Source organism: Trachypithecus francoisi, unplaced genomic scaffold (genome assembly GCF_009764315.1).
Source record: "Trachypithecus francoisi isolate TF-2019V2 unplaced genomic scaffold, Tfra_2.0 Lachesis_group1, whole genome shotgun sequence".
Lineage (NCBI taxonomy): Eukaryota > Metazoa > Chordata > Mammalia > Primates > Cercopithecidae > Trachypithecus > Trachypithecus francoisi.
The window spans coordinates 83,689,155-83,713,098 of record NW_022681454.1 but is presented as its reverse complement, the minus strand read 5'-3'; the positions used below and the strand labels follow the sequence as shown (position 1 = coordinate 83,713,098).

General features: G+C 35.9%; 1 protein-coding gene across 5 annotated transcripts in view; it reads left to right on the top strand.

Annotated features, from left to right (window-relative positions):
* Positions 1-23,944, top strand: part of ATP10D (ATPase phospholipid transporting 10D (putative)) — a 112,278-nt gene that overhangs the window by 28,268 nt on the left and 60,066 nt on the right. For all 5 annotated transcript variants that reach the window (XM_033214753.1, XM_033214754.1, XM_033214751.1 and 2 more), the window contains 7 exons: positions 928-1,122; positions 7,778-7,982; positions 10,299-10,384; positions 20,930-21,036; positions 21,323-21,454; positions 21,854-21,981; positions 22,104-22,356. In XM_033214753.1, the coding sequence (XP_033070644.1) occupies positions 928-1,122; positions 7,778-7,982; positions 10,299-10,384; positions 20,930-21,036; positions 21,323-21,454; positions 21,854-21,981; positions 22,104-22,356 (1,106 nt within the window). The remainder of the gene's footprint in view (positions 1-927; positions 1,123-7,777; positions 7,983-10,298; positions 10,385-20,929; positions 21,037-21,322; positions 21,455-21,853; positions 21,982-22,103; positions 22,357-23,944) is intronic.

The following is a 23,944-nucleotide window of genomic DNA, read 5'->3' as shown; positions in this document are numbered from 1 at the left end:
GATTTTGTTTTCCCTTTAAGGAAAAGGGTGTCTTGAACTTACCATATGGCCCAAATACCCATGGAGAAGTATTTGAATATATAAAATAGAAGAATGGAAGAAGTTCCTGAAGAAAGTGGTTCTGAATAGCATAAAGGGAGAAATAGAAGAGTTAGTCACAAGGAGAAAAGAAATAGGCTTTTCTACTCAATTTTGAGGCTTGTTTAAATCTAATGTTTGGATGTACAAAAGGCTAGAGGGTTGATCTTTGTTTTGTTAATTAATTTTTTCACCACATTAACTCTGAATGTCTTCTAATTTTTTCTGAACTTTTAAAAAGAAAATAGTACTTTCTATTGTACTTTTTTCTATATGTTTTTCTATTGTGCTCAAAACCATCCCACTCAAATATTTACTATTTTATATTTAATAAATAATATCTCACATTATTTATTTATGTATTTTTTACTCCACCCAGGCTGGAGTGCAGTGGTGTGATCTCGGCTCACTGCAACCTCCGACTTCTGGGTTCAAGTGATCCTCGTGCCTCAGCCTCCTGAGTAGCTGGGACCACAGGCATACACCACTACACCCAGCTAGTTGTTGTATTTTTTGTAGAAACGGGGTTTTACCATGTTGCCCAGGCTAGTCTCGAACTCCTGACCTCAAGTGATCTGCCTGCCTCGGCCTCCCAACATACTAAGATTACAGCCATAAGCCACCGCATCTAGCCCTGATATCTCACATTTATTAAAGTATGACACAAGCCAGATGTCTAGCAGGGTAATAAATAGTTCATTAAGATTCGTTGTATTTTGCTAGTTCTACATTCTGTAACATACAAAATCTACTAATAGAAACTTATTGAAAAACAGTATAGTACTTTGCCTCTTACTTAAATCCTTGAAGTAACTTCTTAACACCTCCTTTTGTGTGTTTGGGTTGCAGAGCTGCCAATTTATATTTCCTGTTCCTAGTTGTCCTGAACTGGGTACCTTTGGTAGAAGCCTTCCAAAAGGAAATCACCATGTTGCCTCTGGTGGTGGTCCTTACAGTTATCGCAATTAAAGATGGCCTGGAAGATTATCGGAAATACAAAATTGATAAACAGATCAATAATTTAATAACTAAAGTTTATAGTAGGTAAGTGTAATGGGAGCTTTGCTAAGGACTATGTATGTATCATTGAGAAATATGCAGAATGTTACTTTTTTCTCCTTAGGTGTGACCAGGACCCTTTTGTGTTGTTGTTGTTGCTATTATTTTCAACTAATATTTCATAAAGTCCTATGGTGAATTTAATTCAAGTGTCAGAGGAAAACAAAAATGTATAAGCCGTTGTCAACCCAGGAGCTGACAAAGCGAAAGCTTCTGTAACTCATGTATAAGTGGAATTAAAAGAATTAAACTTCAGGGCAGGGCATGGTGGCTCATGCCTGTAATCCCAGTACTTTGGGAGGTCAAGGCGGGTGGATCACCTGAGGTCAGGAGTTCAAGACCAGCCTGACCAACATGGTGAAACCCTGTCTCTACTAAATATACAAAAATTAGCCAGATGTGGTGGCAGGTGCCTGTAATCCCAGCTACTCAGGAGGCTGAGGCAGGAGAATCGCTTGAACCTGGGAGGTGGAGGTTGCAGTGAGCAGAGATCGCGCCACTGCACTCCAGCCACAGCACTCCATCCTGGGTGACAGAGTGAAACTCTGTCTCAAAAAAAAAAGAAAAAAAAAGAGGAGAATATTCTTTTTTGGTGTGCATGAAACTAGAGCATCCCATCACAGCAACGACAGAAAGCATTCATAGGAGGTCTTTTTAGGGGCATATTTGCTGTATTGGAGGCTTGTATTTTCAGTATTTATGAAATAGAGAGTCTATATAGCCAAGAATAAACTCAGTGAAGGTGAGTTTTAAACTGTAGTATATATTATTTGCAGCTCCTGGGTTTTTATTCTTAGATGTAAGTTAATACTTAGTAAACAGTATAGACAAATATATAACTTATCTTCAACCTTATGTGATCCAAAGAGGAAAATGTTAGAAAAGCCTTCTCTGAAGAAGCGATATTTAATCTGAAAGCTGCAGAATTCGTATTTTGTCCATTATTAGAATTATTTAGTGACTTTCATAATGTTTGTTTTTATGATCTATCAAGAAAACAAGGAAAATAAGTTTGTTTATCATTTGTAAGATGATTTGAGATTTCTTGAATAATGAGAAATTAGTTCTGTTTTTTTCTCTTATACTCATGTCCTGTCTAAAGGGAACCAGAAAAACCTATGTGTTGTATTTTAAAATGAAATAATGGTGTAAGTCCATGGTTTTCATTTAAAGCCATAGAGCATTTGACTAAAACAGTTCTATTAATAATTTAGTAACATTTGAATGCTTATTATATATCAGGGATAGAGAACTAAAATGTCAGTGCAGTCTCTAATCTTACAAAATAGCTATAAGAAACAATATTTTACAATGATTATATGTTGAACAAAGTCCAGAATTTGACCAATTTTAAGATTACCCAGCGAATGCCAAAGTTAGCAAATGTAAAGAATGCTTATTATATATATTTTTGAATACAAATGCAAATATGTAAATAATTTCAGGCCAGGTGCAGTGGCTCACACCTGTAATCCCAGCACTTTGGGATGCTGAGGTGGGTGGATTGCATGAGTTCAGGAGTTTGAGACCAGCCTGGGCTACATAGCGAAACCGTGTCTCTACCAAGAAACAACAACAAAAAATTAGCCAGGCATGGTGGTGTGTGCCTGTACTCCCAGATATTGGGAGGCTGAGGTGGGAGGATCACCTGAGCCCAGGCGGCGGAGTTTGCAGTGAGCCAAGATTGGACCACTCCACTCCAATCCGGGCAACAGAGAGAGACCCTGTCTCAAATGAATGAAATTAATTGCAATTTGGAGTTGATAGTGTGTGTTTATTTGCTTTTCTAGGTTGTTCTACAACATTTAATCTGATTCTCTCACTTAGCTGTGCAACCTTGGACAATTTACAAAAAGCAGCTAAACACCCAGTTTCCTTTATTATGAATGTAATAATAAAACTTACTTCGTAGCACCTAGTCTTTTCCAAGTGCTAAGTAAAAGCCATTATGATTATTATTATAGGTTAATTTAATGACTATTTGCTAGAGTTTATGTTTGTCACATCAAGTCATTTCATCAATATTTGAGAACTCCTTAAAACACTGCATAATTTTTTTTTTTTTTTTTTTTTTTTTTTTTTTGTTGAGACGGAGTCTCGCTCTGTCGCCCAGGCTGGAGTGCAGTGGCCGGATCTCAGCTCACTGCAAGCTCCGCCTCCCGGGTTTACGCCATTCTCTCGCCTCAGCCTCCCGAGTAGCTGGGACTACAGGCGCCCGCCACCTCGCCCGGCTAGTTTTTTGTATTTTTTTAGTAGAGACGGGGTTTCACCGTGTTAGCCAGGATGGTCTCGATCTCCTGACCTCGTGATCCGCCCGTCTCGGCCTCCCAATTTTTAAAATATTAAAATTACCCAATGGAAGACCTGGTATAACTTTTTTCTCAGGTATCCTTTTAGACATAGTCCAGATTTATTTTAATTGATTTTCATATAAACTTAAAGATGAAATACAGTATTATAGTCAGTTATTTAATATCCATTCTAAAATGTTCCTTTGTGTTTGTGTTTCATAATAGGTTCAGGTAATTTCATGCCTTTTTATCTATGTATAATATAATTTGCTTTTGTTTAGTATTGTAGAAGAAATAATGCTTATATTTTTCCCCCAGATTATTTCTGGAGCAATTATTATAAGGTTATAAACAAATAAAGATGGGATATAAAACCATGCCTTGTTGATTTGAATATACTAATATAAATTCCTATGAAATACAAAGAAATCAACTTACAAACAAATTATTTCTTCACAAATTTAGGGTGAAATTATGGGGGCTATTTAGCAAGTTTTTGGAAGAAGCATATTAACATTTCTAAGTGATAATTTGGTTCTTATTTGTAATAAGTGGTGTTTCACAAGGTGCTTAATTTTCTATAGAAAAGTATCATTTGGAATAACAAACACTAGTATAGAAATTAATCATTTAAACTCTATTATACCCCCAATTAAGTTAGAATGAGCTATTATAGAAAACCTGACTTTCTTAAGATTGCCTTTAAAATAGGAGCCACTTGTAAGGTTTTAAAATCTGTTTTAACACAATGGAACTGTCTTGAAAATAAGACTGTTAATCATTCAACAAATTTGAGTGCCTGCTATGTGGTAAGCACTGAGACACTCAGAGGATTTAAACTAAAAATAGATCCAATGTCTGCCATCAATGAATGTACATTATTTTCTGGCCTTTAAAAATCACCATGTTGTTGATGTTAAAAGTTTCAAAATATTAGCTAATGTTAACATTTTAGGATTATCTTATAAATCCATAGAATTTCATGATTTGTGAAATGAGACCTTCAGTAGTCATCTAAGATAATTAACCTTATGTAAGACATTTTACGAAACAAAAATTTTAAATTCTTCAAATGTTCTTAAAAATACGTAATTAAACCACATTTTATTTGGTGGTTATCAGAAGTGACTGTAGCAGGCAGTAAACTCTAGTATTTGAGAGGATAGACTCTGGATATACCTGCCTTGTTTCAATTTACAGGGCTATTTAAGAGCTGTATAACATTGAACAAGTTACTTAACTTGTCAAGGCCAATTTTTTCTAATTTGTAAAGGTGGGGCTATCGTGTTTTCATGATACCAACCACAACATTGATTTAAAAATTAAATGAGTTGATATATGTATATTTAAAGCATCTAATAAATCTTAGCTCATGTTGTGCCCAATGGTAATTCATTATTTGCTTATTATAAATAATTTAGTGTTTTATTGGAAACATACTAAAAATACCAAAAAGAATAATTAAATTCATAATCCTACTTTCTTTAAATATAAAGTGAAGTAAGCGTCCCCATTCCCCACCCTTCATTCTTACCTCTCCCTCTCTTCCCTTACCACCTCCCATTCTAGTGGAATCACTGTTAATCGTTTAGTGTGTATTAGTCCCAACTTTTCCCAACGCTTTTGTAGCAGAGCTGTTTGCTACTGAACTTACAAAGAAACAAAATGAGCCTAGAAGCTTTCCTAAAGGAGGGATTGTGGGTGCTGTGTCCTGCTCATTGAGAGTCACACACAAGCACAAACCACCGAGGAGAAGCAGAAGTTCTAGTTGTGCATTTAGGCTCTGGGGAAAGAAGAAAGTCCTCTTACTAGTTTTAATTATATATCAGGAAAGGAAATGTAGCCTTATATTTGCATCTCCCAACGTTGTAAATGTTCCAGGCTAGTTAAAGGTGGCTGTGAGCATTGTCGTTTAACCTGTGGTTGCTTTCGCCTGGGCTCTCTGAAGCCTTCTTTATTCCTGCACTCAGACTGATGTGCTATCCCACCTTTCTTTGCCTGATTCATTCTTGAGCATCCTTTAAGACTCAGTTCAGGTGTCACTTCCTCCAGGGCCCAGTGCCCTTCCTGTTTGCTCCCATAGTAGCCTGTGGACAGCTCACTTTTAGGAAATTGCTGTTTGTGTCTCTGTTTCAAAATTTGACCATAACCTCTCTAGAGTGGGGACCTTATCTTAATCATTTTTGTATCCTTAGCACCTAACATGGTAATTGGCATGTTAATATCAGTATGTGTTTCTAGACCTCAGCTAGCCAGAGATTGGGAAAATTAGCTAGTGTTTTGTTTTGTTTAAATCTTGGTACATGCTACAAATGGGGAAAAATGAAGTGAATTCAAATGTAAAAGTGACTTCATTTGAGTTTTGTTCTCACATAGAGAAAGAAACTTGTTCCTTAGAGCAATGTTACTTCTTATATTTGAAAGAAAATAAAATTCCTAACCCAAATGTCAAAGTCTATCTCCCTAAGAAAGCTTATCTTTACCTGGAATCAACTGTCATCTATGTACCTAGGACTTCCAAATCTATATCTTTACTCATAATCTCCAGATCAGGACCCTCAGTATCTGCTGAGCAGATACTTCAAATAAAAACTTCTCAAACTGAAGTTATCTCACCTGTGATACAACCAGTTGCTTCTAAAATCTGAGACCTATGACAGCACCATCCATCACCTCATAGTACACGTTAGGAACCATAGTGTCATCCTGGATAATTCCTTTACCTGTAGTAAGTCCAAAAGCTTGTTTCTGGTACCTAATATGTCTTGATTTCATCTTTTATCTATCTGTGTTGCTATTTCCTTAATTCTGACCATCTTCATTCCTCCCCTGAATTATTTCAATAACTTACCATTGGTCTCTTGGCCATACTTCTAAATAACCTGCCATCCAATAATTCATTCATCATTCTGTCTCAGGAGTTAGCAGACAGAAGTATGGTCACATCCTTCTTTGTCTGAACCTTTGGTTGCTCTCCATTTCCTATGGAATGAAATTCCTACTCCTAGATATGGCATGGAGGACCAAACCATCAAAATAATACCCCTGCCTACCTTTTTTATCTTTGCTCTGTTACCTCCCTCTATCTAAGAATGAACTGATACGCACAGACACTAGGGAAAAGTTTGGTAAATACAGAATAAACTGTTGATTTGCCTTTCTCCATGGGCCAATAAACCCTTTAGATAATCAAAGATTTCCTTTGCTGGTTTCAGCCTTGTGCTTTTGGTATGTCCTGAAAATGTACTTCTTAGGTAGCCTTCTAAGCTAAATATTTCTTGAAAGAGCTGATATAAGTCTTTATGGCAGAAGTTGTAAAAGTATTTGTGTAAATTGTGATTGCTATTTATTCTGATGAAATAAAGTAAGTGTATTTTATTGTATTTGTCACAAATATTACTTTTTTATGGATATTTGGGAGACAGTGGAGGAATAAGACAGACCTTGTTAATTTTTGTTGGTGGCATCATATGTGAAATGCTACCTAACTAGCTAACATGATATATGGCATTCTACTATACAAATGTCCTCATTTTACCCTAGGGAAAATGACATTCTACTATACAAATGTCCTCATTCTACCCTAAGGAAAATGCATCGTGGAGCATAATGGTAATGCATCCTATCATCTGCCTGATGGGAAGTGCTGAGAGCAGATGATGTGTCTTGTGCACCTTCAGATCCTTGGTACTTGACCACAGAGCAGCATGAAGAAATTGCTTTGTATCTGAATGAGCCCATCAAATGTTGATTGTAATTTTATTCCAGAATTAGACTCAAACAGCACAATGGTTCAAAATCCCACAGGAAGAAAGAGCTGAGAAATATGTTTTAGTGGCTCAGTAACTAAATTTTCAGGTGAAGCAATTGTGGAATTTAGGGGTTGCCAATTCTGTGGCTTCCCTTTTAGCATTTTGTTTGTTTGTGTTTGTTTGTTTGAGATAGCTCTGTCGCCCAAGCTGGAGTGCAGTGGTGTGATCTAGGCTCACTGGATGCTCCACCTCCTGGGTTCAAGAGATTCTCCCATCTCAGCCGCCCAAGTAGCTGGGATTGCAAGTGAGTGCCACTGTGCCCAGCTAATTTTTTGTATTTTTAGTAGAGACAGGGTTCACCATGTTGGCCAGGCTGGTCTGGAACTCCTGACCTCAGGCGATCCACCCACCTCGGCCTCCCAAAATGCTGGCATTACAGGCATGAGTCAACTTGCCTGGCCCCTTTGAGCATTTAATAGTTTAAAATTTACCCTAATATTTAATATACACTTTAAATTGTACACAAAAAAAACTTAAAAACATTGTATGTATTTTTGGCTTGGTATTCTTTTTTAAAAAATCTTTTTTTAATTATAGAAAAGAGAAAAAATACATTGACCGATGCTGGAAAGACGTTACTGTTGGGGACTTTATTCGCCTCTCCTGTAACGAGGTCATCCCTGCAGACATGGTACTACTCTTTTCCACTGATCCAGATGGAATCTGTCACATTGAGACTTCTGGTCTTGATGGAGAGAGCAATTTAAAACAGAGGCAGGTGGTTCGGGGATATGCAGAACAAGTAAGTCATATGTTCTCAGTTAGTGGCTTATTAACATTTTTTTTTTTCAGAAGATGACTGAGCTCATTTAATTAAGAGATTTTTAATTTATTTTCACCAGGATGAATTAGAATTCCAGAAAGTTTCTTTCATTTCCAGATATGCGTGGAAGTGTACTCTTTTCTAGATAAGAGGATAAAATGACTTCAGAGTTGATACACTTTAGTGGAGCACTAATATTTTTCAGAATGGAATTAAAGGAACCTAACAGAATTATTTTTCTTAAACTTAGACTTTATATCTTATTTTTAGTTGATCATTGTTTCTAAAATCTGTAATTACTTACATACCAAAGCTTAAAACTTTTTTTCATGCTACGTAGCTTTTAGACCCTTCTCAGTATCGTGCAGAGGGAAACAGAAACCTTGAAGTTATATTGACATGGATTTAAATGAATCACAGCTCTGCTATTAATTACCGTGAGACTTTGGACAAGTCATTTAAACACTTTATGCCTCCTTTTTTTAATCTTAAAATGAAAATGATGGTATCTATAGCATTATTGTAGGATTCAAATGAAATAATATACATGAAAACATCATATATAATGTCTAAATATCGGTTTCCCTCCCCTTTCTCTGGAAGCACTTGAGATGAAGTATTTTACAATTTAATGATTTGTTGTTGTTGTTGTTGTTGTTGTTTTGAGACAGAGTTTTGCTCTGTAGCCCAGGCTGGAGTGCAGTGGCACAATCTCTGCTCACTGCAACCTCCGCCTGCTGGATGCAAAAGATTCTCTTGCCTCAGCCTCCCGAGTAGCTGAGGCTACAGGCGCATGCCGCCACACCTGGCTAATTTTTTGTATCTTTAGTAGAGATGGAATTTCACCGTGTTAGCCAGGATGGTCTCGATCTCCTCACCTCGTGATCCATGTGCCTCAGCCTCCCAAAGTGCTGGGATTACAGGCATGAGCCACTGAGCTCAGTCTATTTTTTTTTTTAAACCCAAACTACTGTTAAGTCAGGGTTACTCTGTCTTACACTTATAAACCAAAAAAAAAAAAAAGTGTTTTAGCCTACCAATACCTTTATCTTTGGAAAATTTCATCTTGTCATATTGGGCCCACCTCTCTACCTATGGATTTCATTTAGATCCTCTGTGATTGATATGCCTGTTAGACTACTGTCATTGTCATTTCTGTAAGTAGTCTCCTACCAAAGACATTGGTAAAAAGCCTGCACAACTTAACATTCTGTTGTACCACTACATACCCACTTTGAGTATTAATCAGCAATTAATATTTGCCATTAAAAGTAATGGCAAAAAGCACGATTTTTTTGCACCTGTCTAACACTAATCAGCACACTGTGGATTCGTTAAGGGTGATCTGGTGACCTCGATATTAATCCTACTATAAACACTTTCTTGTTTTGAGAATTTTGGCAAATTACTGATCCTCTTTGTATCTCTCTTTCCTCATCTGTTAATTAGGCCCAATTATTATAGTACCTACGTCATGGAGTTGTGAAGAAGAAATTAGCTAATGTATTTAAAGTGCACAATAGATTTTAGTGTGTCAAAAGAACTCCATAGATATTACTCATTAGAAAATAAATCATATTATCATATAATTCACATTTTCATGTTTTCTATTACATACCTATTAATTATGATATATATCAATATCAATAGCATTTATCTTACTGGTCAAAGGGATATGAAAATAAGAGTAATGAAATAAGGTTGATGTGGCTTGTTTTAGGGGAATCCATACCTTAAAGAAGCTGTGCCTACAAAGGCACTTTGCTTATTTGTTCATTGTTTTCATAAAGAATTCTGAAATTATCTGTCTGATCCATTAGAAAATATTATAGATATTGATGTCTAGTTTATTTTTACATTTTTTAATTTATAAAATTTGGCTGAGATCAAATGCATATATTCTCAGAGTGTTCACATATACATTTAATCTCAAAAACCACTTATGTGATTAAAGACCAACAACAAAAGTATTTTCAGTTTTTCAGTGCTTTATCGATAAAAAGCTGCTTATGAGTAGAAGCTCTCTTCTGGAGAGTCCTGTGTAGATTTCATTAAATGACTCAGTCATTCCCATCACCTGCAGATGTTTATTAATGCTCCAGGACCATTCTAATCCCAAATATAGATCACATAATTATGCCTCTACTTTCCTTCCTTTGGGAAATTCATGATATGAACTTCATTGCAAAAAAGCCTTAGCATTATTTTAAGAACTGGTGAAAGTGATAGAACACTTCAGTATTAAGGGTTTAACCTTGAATTCTTATTTTGTGATTCAAAAAAAACCATTTTTAGGACTCTGAAGTTGATCCGGAGAAGTTTTCCACTAGGATAGAATGTGAAAACCCAAACAATGACCTCAGCAGATTCCGAGGCTTCCTGTGAGTAATACGTGACGAGAACGTTTGTAGGTGTAAGTGGAATTGTGTGTTGCAACTGTACTTAATTTGATAAAGTGTTTCTGTACTTAATACCCTTGTTAAATCACTAAAGGTCATAACTTTAGCCACCTACTAAAATAGTTTGGCTTATTTTAATTAATAAATATTTACACACACATGCACACACACACACACACACACACACACATAATAATAATATTCATTCTGGAGGTATCTTGTGGCATCCATATCCCCTTTGCGAAGGCAGCTAGAATTTGGAGTCCTTACCTAATTTCAGGTATCAGCCCATAAGTGCACTATGGCCTTGAGCCAAGTTATCTACCCGCTTTGATCCTCAATTTCCAGATTTTATCTACAGTTATAAAACTTTCAGAAAAAAAGACAATTAGACCTACTTCACAGTGTGAGAAGGGCAAAGTTTCCAAATCATTTTTTGAAATGAGAATTATCCTGATACTATTACCTTGATCCCAAAAGGGTATAAAGACATTTCATGGAAGACCAATATCCTACATGAGCATAGATGCAAAACTTCCACACAAAATTATAGCAAATCAAATCCAACTATATATGAAAATGATAATACATTATGACCCAGTGGGACTTATTCCCCAAAAAGTAGGATTGGTTTGACATTAGAAAATAATACAATGTCATTCATCATTCTAGTACTATATTAACAAACCATATTAAACAAATCAAAAGGGAAAAAACAGGTGGTCATCTCATAGATGTAGAAAAAGCATGTTACAAAATCTAATTTCCATTCTTGCAAACTAGAAGTAGAAGGGAACTTAATCTGATAAAAGGCATCCATGAAAAACCTAGAGCCAGCAGCATATTTAATCATGAAATACTTCTCCCCTGAGACCAGGAACAAGACAAACTTACATCGGAAGGTCTAGCTAGTGTAGTCAGGCAAGAAAAAGAAATGAAAGATACCAACAAGAAAAAAGTAAAACTATCTTTTATTCACAGATGGTATAATGTTCTTTGTAGAAAATCTGATGAAATCTCCAAAAAACCTACTAGAAATAATGAGTTTAGCAATGTTGTAGAAAACAAGATCCAGACACAAAAATCGATTGTATTTTAACATGCTAATAATGAGCAGATATTGAAATTTTTAAAAATACAATTTATTATAGCATCAGAAAAATGGAATGCTTAAGTATAAGTCTGACAAAAATGTGAGCTGCTTGTATACTGGACCACTAAACACTAGTGAAAAAAAATTAAAGTGCTAATTAAATGGATATCAGTTTTCCCCCAGATTTATCTATAGTCAGTGAAATCCCAATTAAAATATCAGCAAGGTCTTTAAGAAATTGACAAGCTTATTTTAAAATTTAAGTGGAGATGCAAAATAACTAAAGGAATTTTGAAAAAACAAGAAAAAAGCTAGAAGGCTAAAACCACATGATTGCAAGACTTATCAGAAAGGTATAATAATCAAGCCAGTGTCATTTTGGCATAAAGATAGACCAACAGATCAATGGAAGAGATTGTAGAGTCTAGTAATAGACCGACACATTTATGGACAACTGGTTTTTAACAAAGGTGCAAAGACAAATAGATGGAGAAAGGTTATCTTTTCAACAAACAGTACAGCAACAATGGGGTATTTATATTTTCAAATGTGAACTCCAGTCCATACCTCTCACCATTTACAAAAATTAACTGACAGTGAATCCTAGACTTTAATGTACATCTACAGTTATAAAAGCTTTCAGAAAAAAAAAAAAAAACATGGTGGAACTCTTTTTACTTTGTATTATGCAAAGATTTCTTAGATACAACACCAAAATTACAATCCATTAAAGACAAAAATAAATAAAAGAACTCATCAAAATTTAAAATTTTGCTCCTCAAATGATACTATTTTCACAATGAAAAGACAAGTCACAGACAGGAAGAAAATATTTGCAATCCATGTATTTGATATAGGACTTCTATTCAGAATATATAAAGGCATATCAAAACTCAGTAATAAAACAAACAACTTTAAAAACCGTCAAAAGACTTTGAACTGATGTATTTGACATATGAATGACAAATAATTTTGTGAAAAGATGCAGGTTAAACCACAGAGCTTTACTTGCTAAAATTAAAAAGATCAAGTGTACCCAGTGTTGGCAAGGATGTAGAGGAACTTGAATACTCATATGCTGCTGGTGGGAATGTAAAATAGTGTAACCAATTGTTGCACTATTGTTATCCAATTGTTATCGAAACAATTTGGAAATTTCGGAAAAAGCTAAGCATATGCCCATTATATAGCATGGCCATCCCACTCTTAGACAGTTACCCAAGAAAAATGAAAATAGTTTTCCATTCTGTGACCTGTATACAATGTTCATAGCAGTTTTATTTGTAATAGCCAAAAACTGGCAGAAACCCAAATGTTCATCAGCAGGTAAATGGATAAACAACTCAACAAAGTTGGTTAAAATTCTAGGAAAAGTAACAGTAAGATGGAAGGACATGTAGAATATAATAGTAGCATGTTTTAATTTTTTTGTTTTTATATGTTCAATGGTACATGTGCAGATTTTTTACGTGGACATGTGCAATGGTGAGGTTTGGGCCTCTAGTGTACCCATCTCCCAAATGGCGACCATTGTTTCTAGTAGGTAATTTTTCAACCCTCATGCTCCTCCCACCCTCCTTTCTTTTGGTGCCCCCAGTGTCTATTATTTCCCTCCATATGTCCATGTATACCCATTTTTTAGCTCTCACTTATGAATGAGAACATGCAGTATTGATTTTCTGGTTTTGAGTTAGTTCACTTAGGACAATGGACTCAAGCTCCATCCATGTTGCTGCAAAAGACATGATTTCATTGTTTTTTATAGCTAAATAGTAGTCCATGGTGTGTGTGTGTGTGTGTGTGTGTATCACATTGTCTTTAATCATCCATTGATGGACACTTAGGTTGATTTCATGACTTCACTGTTGTGAATAGCATGACAAGAAACATAAGTGTGGTTGTCTTCTTGATATAATGTTTTCTTTTCCTTTGGGTAGATACTCAGTAGTGGGATTGCTGGGACAAATGGTAGTTCTATTTTTAGTTCTTTGAGAGGTCGTCATACTGTTATCACAGGGGTTATACTAATTTACATACACACCAACAGTGTATAAGCATTCCTTTTTATCTGCATCCTTGCCAACATCTGTTATTTTTTGACTTTTTAGTAATAGTCATTCTGACTGGTGTGAGATGGTATCTGATTGTGGTTTTAATTGGCATTTCTCTGATGATTCGTGATGTTGACCTTTTTTTTTTAATGCTTGTTGGCCTCTTGTATGTCTTCTTTTGAGAAATGTCTGTTGATGTCCTTTGTCTACTTTTTAATGAGGTTATTTGGTTCTTTTGTAGTTGTTGATTGGTTTGAGTTCCTTGTAGATTCTGAATATTAGTTCTTTGTTAGATGCATAGTTTGCAAATATTTTCTCCCATTCTGTAGGTTGTCTGTTTACTCTCTTGATTGTTTCTTTTGCTATTTAGAAGGTTTGTTTTAATTAAATATGATTTGCCTATTTTTGTTTTGTTGCATTTGCTTTTGAAGTCTTAATCATAAATTCTTTCCTTAGGCCAGTGTCCAAAGAGTTTTTTCTGGGTTTTCTTCTAAGATTTTCATAGTTTCAGGTCTTACATTTGAGTCTTTAATCCATCTTGAGTTAATTTTTGTAGGTGGTGAGAGGTAGGGATTTCGTTTATTCTTCTACATATGTCTACATATGTCTAGCCAGTTTTCCCAGCGCCATTTATTGAATGGGGTTTCCTTTCCCCATTGCTTATTTTTGTCAACTTTGCCAAAGATCAGTTGGTTGTAGACATGTGGCTTCAATTCTGGGTGCTCTATTCTTTTCCACTGATCTATGTGTCTATGTTTTTGTAGCAGTACCATGCTGTTTTGATTACTGTAGCCTTGTAGTATAGTTTGAAGTCAGGTCATATGGTACCTCCAGCTTTATTTTTTTTCCATTCTGGATTGTTTTGGCTATTTGTACTTTTTTTGGTTCCATATGATTGTAGAATTTTTTTTCTAATTCTGTGAAAAATGATATTGGTATTTTGTAAGAATTACATTGAATCTGTAGATTTCTTTGAGCAGTATGGACATTTTTAACAATATTGATTCTTCCAATCCATGAGCATGGGATGTTTTTTCATTTATTTGTGTCATCTGCAGCTTCTTTAATCAGTGTTTTGTCCTTCTCCATGTAGAGATCTTTCACCTCCTTGGTTAAATGTATTTCTAAGTATTTTATTTTGTGTGTGTATGGTTACTGTAAATGAGATTGAGTTCTTGATTTGGTTCTCAGCTTGAATGTTATTGGTGTATAGAAATGCTACTGATTTTTGTGTATTGATTTTGTGTTGTGAAACTTTACTAAAGTTGCTTTTGAAGTATAGGAGTCTTTTGGAGGAATCTTTAGGGTTTTCTAGGTATAAGAACATGTCATCAGTGAACAAAGATGATTTGACTTCCTCTTTTCCAATTTGAATGCCTTTTGTTTTTTTTCCTCTTGCCTGATTGCTCTGGTTGGGACTCCCAGTACTGTGTTGAATAGGAGTGGTGAGAGTAGGCCTCTTTGTCTTGTTCCAGTTATTAGGAGGAATGCTTTCAACTTTCCCCCTTTCATTATGATATTGGCGGTGAATTTGTCATACATGACTCTTGTTATTTTGAGGTATGTTCCTTTGACACCTAGTTTGTTGAGGATTTTTTATCAGAAAGAATACTGGTTTTTATTGAGTGTTTTTCCTACATCTATTGAAATGATTATATGGGTTTTTGTTGTTGCTGTTCTTTTTTTTTTTTTTTTTTGAGACAGAGTCTCATTCTATTGCCCAGGCTAGAGTGCAGTGGTGTGATCTCAGTTCACTGCAACCTCTGCTTCCTGGTTCAAGCAACTCTTGTACCTCAACCTCCTGAGTAGCTGGGATTATAGGCACCTGACGCCATGCCTGGGTAATTTTTGTATTTTTAGTAGAGACAAGGTTTTGCCATGTTGACCAGGCTGGTCTCTAACTCCTGGCCTCAGGTGATCTGCCTGCCTTGGCCTCCTGAAGTGCTGGTATTACAGGCATGAGTCACTGCGCCCAGCCTAGTTTTTGTTTTAAATTCTGTTTATGTGGTAAATCACATTTATTGATTTGTATATGTTAAACTATCCATCTATCTCTGGAATAAAACCATGTGATCATGATGGATTATCTTTCTGATGTGCTGTTGGCTTTGGTTTGCTAATATTTTGTTGAGGATTTTTGCGTCTGTGTTCATCAGGGATATTGGCCTGAAGTTTTCTTTTTTGTTGTTGTGTCCTTGCCGGGTTTTGTATCATGGTGATGCTAGCTTCATGGAATGAGTTAGGGAGCACCTAATCTGACTCCTCTGACTTGTTGGAATAGTTTCCATAAGATGGGTATCAGCTGTTTTTTTGCACTGCTGAGAAAATTTGACAATAAATCCATCTGACCCCGGGCTTTTTGTTGGTGGTGGTAGACCTTTTATCAATGATTCAATTTCACTACTTGTTATTGGTCTGTTCAGGATTCCATGGCATCTTGAAGTAGCACCAGATACAGACATCTGGTAGGGTAGGGACAGAGAGTGAGCTATGCAGTGGAAAGAGGGAAAGGCTTAGTCTTAGGAGATAATGCTGGAATTGAATCTTCAAGAACGAGAAGATGCCTGGCAAACAATAAAGTGAAAAGAATGGCTGGCATTTCAGGCTGAGGGAGCAGCATAGGCAAGAGCACAGAGGCCTGAGACTACAGTGTATTTGTATTGTTCTATGTGGCTAAGTATGTCTGGAATGTAGGTGAGCAATAAGGCAGATCATGAAGAGGCCAGAGCCTGAAGGGCCTTGTGTATTTTGCTTAAAATGAAACATTTATCCTAAAGTTATTGGAATTAGTATTAGAAAAATCCTTCCATGGACATTTTAGATGGTCTTTATGAAAAGCTGTTAGGCAGCTGCCCCTCTCTCATCAGAAACATGCTCATAAGCCATCTCTTAGGATGAATCCTTTTCAAGGACCATTTCCTCTAGCTGCTGACTCTGAATAAAGTTTCCTCTTGTAAACGTCAGATTGAGGGGCTGCCGTTTCTTCACCTGAGGTCAGATCTGTCTTAGGGTGCAGCCTATACAGCTGTCCTCTTCCTGCAGCTGGGCACGCTGACTCCCTGACGAGCTCAGACTTGCCCCTAGCAGGATGTATTTGGTTTAGGCGGTGGAGAGAACAGGAAGGAATTCTAGTCTGCACTCTGTGGTCTGCAGCATATAGCACTCTGCAAGGAATCTGGCCTAGTGCATGTAGTTAGTAGATTTTTTAAAAAAATGTATGAGAACACTGTTGCCACACAAATTTTGGTCCTGTGTCCCAATTCTGATAGTTTGTCTAGTGTCTGAGACTCCGACTCTTGCTACCTCAGAACTGTTTGCTCCTGTATAAACTTGACAAGTCATTCAAAATCCCTGGGACTGGAGCCGTGGCCTACTTTTGTCAGCCTCTCTTTTCATCCTTTGGATATGGTTCTTCTTAATAGACACATTTGAGCATCATTTGCTGTGCTGGGCACTGAGTCTCGTTCAGAGCACTTACCTAGTTCCAAGGCCCTACTAGCTTTCTGCCTATCCAAATTGTCACTTTTCCCTAGGTTTCTGGGCACCAAGTTTCTCTGCCCTTTGATTCCCCTGTTTGTGATGGGCTTCTCCGATATCAGTTTGCTTTGAAATTTGCTGCTTTGTTTTCTGATTATCATGACTTCACTGCCGAAGTGGCCTCCCTTCTCGAATCCTCGGATTCTGCCTTCACTAGTGATTGGAGGGGCTTTTGTCTGTTCTGTTCATGTCCATCCTGAGCGCTGGCCTCAGCCATTGGCAGGGAAACATTTACTAAGAGAATCAGCCTAGGTAGATACAGTGATTTTCTGTGGAATTCTTTTAATCCACTAAACTGGCTCCTTATTCTTTCCCTGCTTTGTGGCCTGTTTTCAAAAATTAAACACAAATTGAGATGCTCAAGCTACCTGTCTATATGACACCTTCTTTGATCTTCATGCTCTAAGCTAGAACTGACATCCTGCCTATTTGTGACTACACTGTATACTGAATATCAGATTGCTATCATACTATCATATTTTTACTACTCTTACATGTTTCTACCTGTATTACCTCCTCTTAGACCTCATTAGTCCAGACTGCATATGCTTGTTTTTCTATTTCTAGCATCTGGGTTGGAGTGCTGGGCACATAGCAGATAGATGTTTCATGGAAGCTGTATGTGACAGCCAGTGCTTCATACAAAATCCCGAAGGTTCCATACCGTAAGTGCCAATTATCAGACACATGTAAAATACAGGAAATTTTTGGAATTTGCAGTAAGTGCAATTAATATAGAAGCTGAACTTTTGTCTAATGGTCGTACCTCAAAGTGATTTAATGGTGAAAAATAAGGATTTCAGGGGGAAAAAATCTGAGGAACTTTGGAATTGATGGTTTTATGTGTTAGATTATTTCCTATAAGGACTCTAGGGATAAGAAAAAAAAAATGCCACATTGCTGAGGACTGGCTGGTGCTTACTCGGGAATGCTATATGGAAATGTGAATGCTGGGACTTAATTTCCTCATCTGTAAAACGAAAAGGCTGAATTAGCTTAAACTCAAGGATGCATCTAGCTTTTACCATCTCTTCATACACAGGCCTGTGCATGTGCAGGAATATAAACATATACCTGTTAGAAGAAAGTGCTTTATAGCATATGGGAATGAAATGATAAATCTGTCTTTCTCTTTCTTTGTAGTTTGAAACCTTATTTGAATAATTTTTATTTTATTTTAATTGTAATTTCACATAGCAAGGTTATATTAACAAATTTTATATATGTAAGGAACAAGCAGTAACTTGTAAATTGAAGTTTATTGCCAGAAAACAACCTAATTTTCATACTGAAATTAGGACATTTTCAAAATATGTGAAAACCATTACTTTTTGCTTGTTTATTTAAATATTCCCGTGATGTTGCTCTGTATTTTTGCCACTGTAGCAATTTAGTCAAGTAATTACTTCGATAATTTTTAAATTATATATTACAGAAATTTTCAAACACCAAAAAGTAGAAAGAAAAGTATAATGAACACCCATGTGGCATCATTCAGCCTTAGCTATTTCAGTTTTTCCATCTTTGTTTCAGCTGTGCTTCTACTTCCTTTCCTACCCTCCACTGTGTCATTTCACTGTAAATACCTTACTATATACTTATAGCAGATAAGGACTTAAATGAGTCACAACCACAGTACCATTATCACACCTAACAAAACTTAAGAACCATTCCATAATATCATCTAATACCAAGTTTTTGTTCAAATATATACAATTATCTGAAAAATGTTTTCTAATAGTTGTCTTTTTCTAACCAGGATCAAAACAAGGTCTATTCTTTGCATCTGATTGGTATGTCTCTACATTTCTTCTCCCAATAAATTGAGTCATTGAGCTTACAGAATTGATCACATTCTAGATTGAGGTGACTGCCCCCTCCTTGGATTGGGCTTCCCCTCCTTCCCCCTTTTGTTCCCCTACATCATTCATTTTTCTGAATAAACAGGTCATTTTGCCTGTAGAATTTACCACGTTTTAGATTTGGCCAACTGCATTCTTGTGGTGACGTTTAACATGTTTCTCTGGCCATCTTATTCTCTGTAAACCATCAAGGGACATTTAAAGAATCTGATGAAAGAAACAGTGTCTCTCCCTGGAAAATAACAAGCATGTATACACACATACATACACACACACACACACACAAAATATTTCGTACAATTTCAAAGGCTTCACAAATCTCTGAAGCCACAGACCCCAGGTTGAAATGCCTAATAGAAGTTTGATTAAGCACCTGTAGGGCCATGACTTTCTTTCCCATAAATCATGAGGCCCATGATGTCTCCTTGTCCCATTGTAAGATTAGTGTTATCAGGCTTATCCTATTACTATTTTTTTATTATTATGATACTTTAAGTTCTAGGGTACATGTGCACAACGTGCAGGCTTGTTACATATATATATGTGCCTTGTTGGTGTGCTGTACCCATTAACTTGTCATTTACATTAGGTATATCTCCTAATGCTATCCCTCCCCCTCCCCCACCTCACAACAGGCCCCAGTGTGTGATGTTCCCCTTCCTGTGTCCAAGTGTTCTCATTGTTCAATTCCCACCTATGAGTGAGAACTTGTAGTGTTTGGTTTTTTGTCCTTGTGATAGTTTGCTGAGAATGATGGTTTCCAGCTTCATCCATGTCCCTACAAAGGACATGAACTCATCCTTTTTTATGGCTGCATAGTATTCCATGGTGGCGATTCCTCAAGGATCTAGAACTAGAAATACCATTTGACCCAGCCATCCCATTACTGGGTATATACCCAAAGGATTATAAATCATGCTGCCATAAAGACACATGCACTCATATGTTTATTGCAGCACTATTTACAATAGCAAAGACTTGGAACCAACCCAAATGTCCATCAATGACAGACTGGATTAAGAAAATGTGGCACACATACACCATGGAATACTATGCAGCCATAAAAAAGGATGAGTTCTTATCCTATTATTATAAAATTCCCATCAGCCTTTTAACCATTGATTTTAGCAGCCACCAATTATCATTGCCTAGAATGATTCTTGATTTCATCCAAGTTGAAAATGTTAATTTTCTGTCAGGATTTTTTCCCTCATCAATTACTAAGTTATCCTAAATACAGTTTGTATTAGAAAAGCAGGATTCTTGCTTGGAATTTTTTGTTATTGTAATAGAAGTTGACAAACAATGACTACCATTGAAAATAATGATAGTTAGAAACTTGTTGCATCTTTTCCTAGACAAAGTAGTAACTGATTCACAATAGCAAAGACACAGAATCAACCTAAATCCTCATCAGCAGTTGAATGGATAAAGAAAATGTGGCCTATATACACACCATGGAATACTATGCAGCCATAAAAAGGAATGAGGTCATGTAGCAATGCGGATGAAGCTAAAGGCCGTTATCCTAAATGAACTAATGCTGGAACAGAAAAACAAATACGACATGTTCTCACTTATAAGTGGGAGCTAAACATTTAGTACATATAGACACAAGGAAAAGAATAATAGACACCAGGGCCTAATTCAAGGTGGATGGTAAGAAGAGCGTGGGGTTCAAAAAACGACCTCTTAGACATGGTGCTTATCACCTGGGTAATGAAATATGTACACCAAAGCCCTGCAGCACACAATTTACCTATAAAGCTGCACATGTACCCCCGAACCTAAAAGCCTTAAAAAAAAAGTAGCAAAAACAAAGCAAGTAACTGAAATAACCAAAGTAAATGGGCCAGAGATTTGAAACCTTTCCTGTGAAATGCCTTTTTACTCCAAGTCAAAAACATTCAAGGGCCATGAAATTTATTTTTATATCCCCACTTTTGCTATTTAAAAGTGAATTTATATGCTGTCTTTCTTATAGAGAACATTCCAACAAAGAACGCGTGGGTCTCAGTAAAGAAAATTTGTTGCTTAGAGGATGCACCATTAGAAACACAGAGGCTGTTGTGGGCATTGTAGTTTATGCAGGTCAGTTATGTTTCTAATTTTCATTGTCTACTCTGTGCTTTTCTACAAGTTAGCATTTTTCATTCACTCAAAAATGCAATCTGTTGAAGCAGAAAGGACATTTTGTCTGATAAACTTAATTATTGGTCCCTGTTTTTCTAAGTGGATCACAAAAGAAGATTAAACTGACAAAATAGATCATGTAACTGTGTTTTATTAAATTGTCTGCCAGAGAAATTTTTAAATATGGTATTTGCTTATTGGCTTTAATTGGTACATTTTCTATCATACTGCACGTCCTTCATAGGCCATGAAACCAAAGCAATGCTGAACAACAGTGGGCCGCGGTATAAGCGCAGCAAATTAGAAAGAAGAGCAAACACAGATGTCCTCTGGTGTGTCATGCTTCTGGTCATAATGTGCTTAACTGGCTCAGTGGGTAGGTAAAATTTGATTATTTGCTGACATCTTTTCAGCAAGATATTAAAGTATTTTATTTCAAAATCATATCTGTGAATGTTTGACTTTGGTAAGGTGGATTTTATTTCTCAGTAATGTTTTTACCTCATATCCTTGTCTCTTTCATCCTTTGTCCTGAAAAATATGATTGTTGACCCTATCCATTTACATTTTGCCACAGTACTGAAGAAACTTGGGGAGTGACTTAAAGAGAGAGAGAGGAGAATGTATAGCCTTTTGAATTTGAATTTTGTTTCCAAAAACAAACAACTGATGTTCAATCAAATGAATACTCTCATTCCTTCTCCTTTAGGAAAAAGTTTTTTGTTTGCATGCTATATATTTAGCATCCTTTTGATGTCTGTGTATTTTTTGAAAGGTCATGGAATCTGGTTGAGCAGGTATGAAAAGATGCATTTTTTCAATAACCCTGAACCCGATAGACGTATCATATCACCACTGTTGGCAGGATTCTATATGTTTTGGACCATGATCATTTTGTTACAGGTAATTTTTTATTAAGCTTATGGTAGAATTTTAACATCTTTGCTGCTTATCCAGCTATGTTCAGTTTCACATCCTTTCTTTGACCTATGTTGACATTTTAAAACTTGTTTGGATCTTCTTAGGTCTTGATTCCCATTTCTCTCTACGTTTCCATTGAAATTGTGAAGCTTGGACAAATATATTTCATTCAAAGTGATGTGGATTTCTACAATGAGAAAACGGATTCTACTGTTCAATGCCGAGCCCTGAACATCGCCGAGGATCTGGGACAGATTCAGTACCTCTTTTCTGATAAGACAGGAACCCTCACTGAGAATAAGATGGTTTTTCGAAGATGTAGTGTGGCAGGATTTGATTATTGCCATGAAGAAAATGGTGAGTGTTGGATTTCTGTGAAAACCAACCTTAGTATTGGTCTTTTTTTGAAACCACTTAAGTGTTGCATGTCTGACAATTCTGACACAGAAGTGGTTGATTTAAGCATTGAGTACTTAATGCTTGCAGATGGGCTTTAAGCTTCACTGTTGTTCCTTCAAAAGCTAGTAGGTTAAAGTCTAGCAGTCTACTGCCATGGTTTCTTTAAAAGTGAAGTAAATTACTAGTGGAAGTAAAAGGTGGGAATTGGAGGGATGAAAGTGATATTGTAGTATAAATACTCCTGAACAGCTAATGAAACTATGGGCCATTTCTTTGAAAAATATTTCGGAAATAATTCCAAAGGGATTACAGGCTCCTTGCAGCTTCATTGTTTGGCCCCTAGGTATCCATTGGTGCTTGATTAAGAATAACTAGTTTAAGCAAAATGAGCTGAACTTCTGACTCTAAAGAAATAAATTTGTAAATTCCAAGTTTCCTTTAAAGAGTTGAACTTTATTAATTTTGCAATTTATAAAAGAAATATGTGCTTCTTTAAAGATAATTCGTAGAAGTGAACAAAACAAATTAAAAACCCCACTCTCCCAAGGTTAACCACCATTAACAATTTGGTGAATATGTAACCAGTTATTCTTTATGCATACTTCTCTATATGTGAACATATATTTACACATTTTCCCTTTTATGAGTTAGAACATGTAATAGTACTATTTTTGTAAATTGTTTATTTTATTCAACAATGTCTTATGAAATTTTTCCTAAGTCATTTCATAACTTAAAATTAAGAATATAGTTTTCTACTATATGTGGTCAAACTTAGTTTGCTATGCTTAATGGTGATAGTTTGTTAATATAAAAGCACGTGTAGTTAACATCACTTCTTCATTCACCAAACATTTTGTGAGCTCCCAATATGTGGCGTAAGTCCCCAATTGCATGTAATTTAGATTTATGACACGAAGATAGATAAACGAGATTAAAATTATGATAAATAAAATTTGGCATGCATTATGCATCTTGGTACATTTATATTTATTCAATTATTTTTATAAGATACATTTTCCTCTACAATATCATGCTAATTTACATTCCTACAACCCAGAAAAATAGTGCTTGTTTTTCACACACAGCCATAATATAATGAAGTTACACTTTTTAATCTGTGTGATTTTTACAGAGAAGTTAGCACTTCATTGTCTTAATTTGTCTCTGCTTAGTAATGAGATTTTTAACTTTTTATATGTTTTTTGGTCATTCTAATTTCCTTGGTAAGTTAATTGAATTCTTTCCCTGTTTTTTAAATGAGGTTTCCTTGTTCTTGGTAGGCTGTGGGAGAGCTTTTATGTGAAGTCAGGGTTAATGTTCAGCTTGTATGCTTAGTCTAGATTGTTTGTGGTCAGCACCAATGTTCATTTGTGCACTCATTTAGAACAAGTTCTTAAATACTTTGGATATCAACCCTTATGTTATGTTATCCTTTTCTTCTGTATGTAACAAATATTTTTCTGGTTCATTATTTATCACTTATTAGTTTTCTATCACCACATAACAAATCACCACAAACCATAATGGCTTAAACCAATACAAA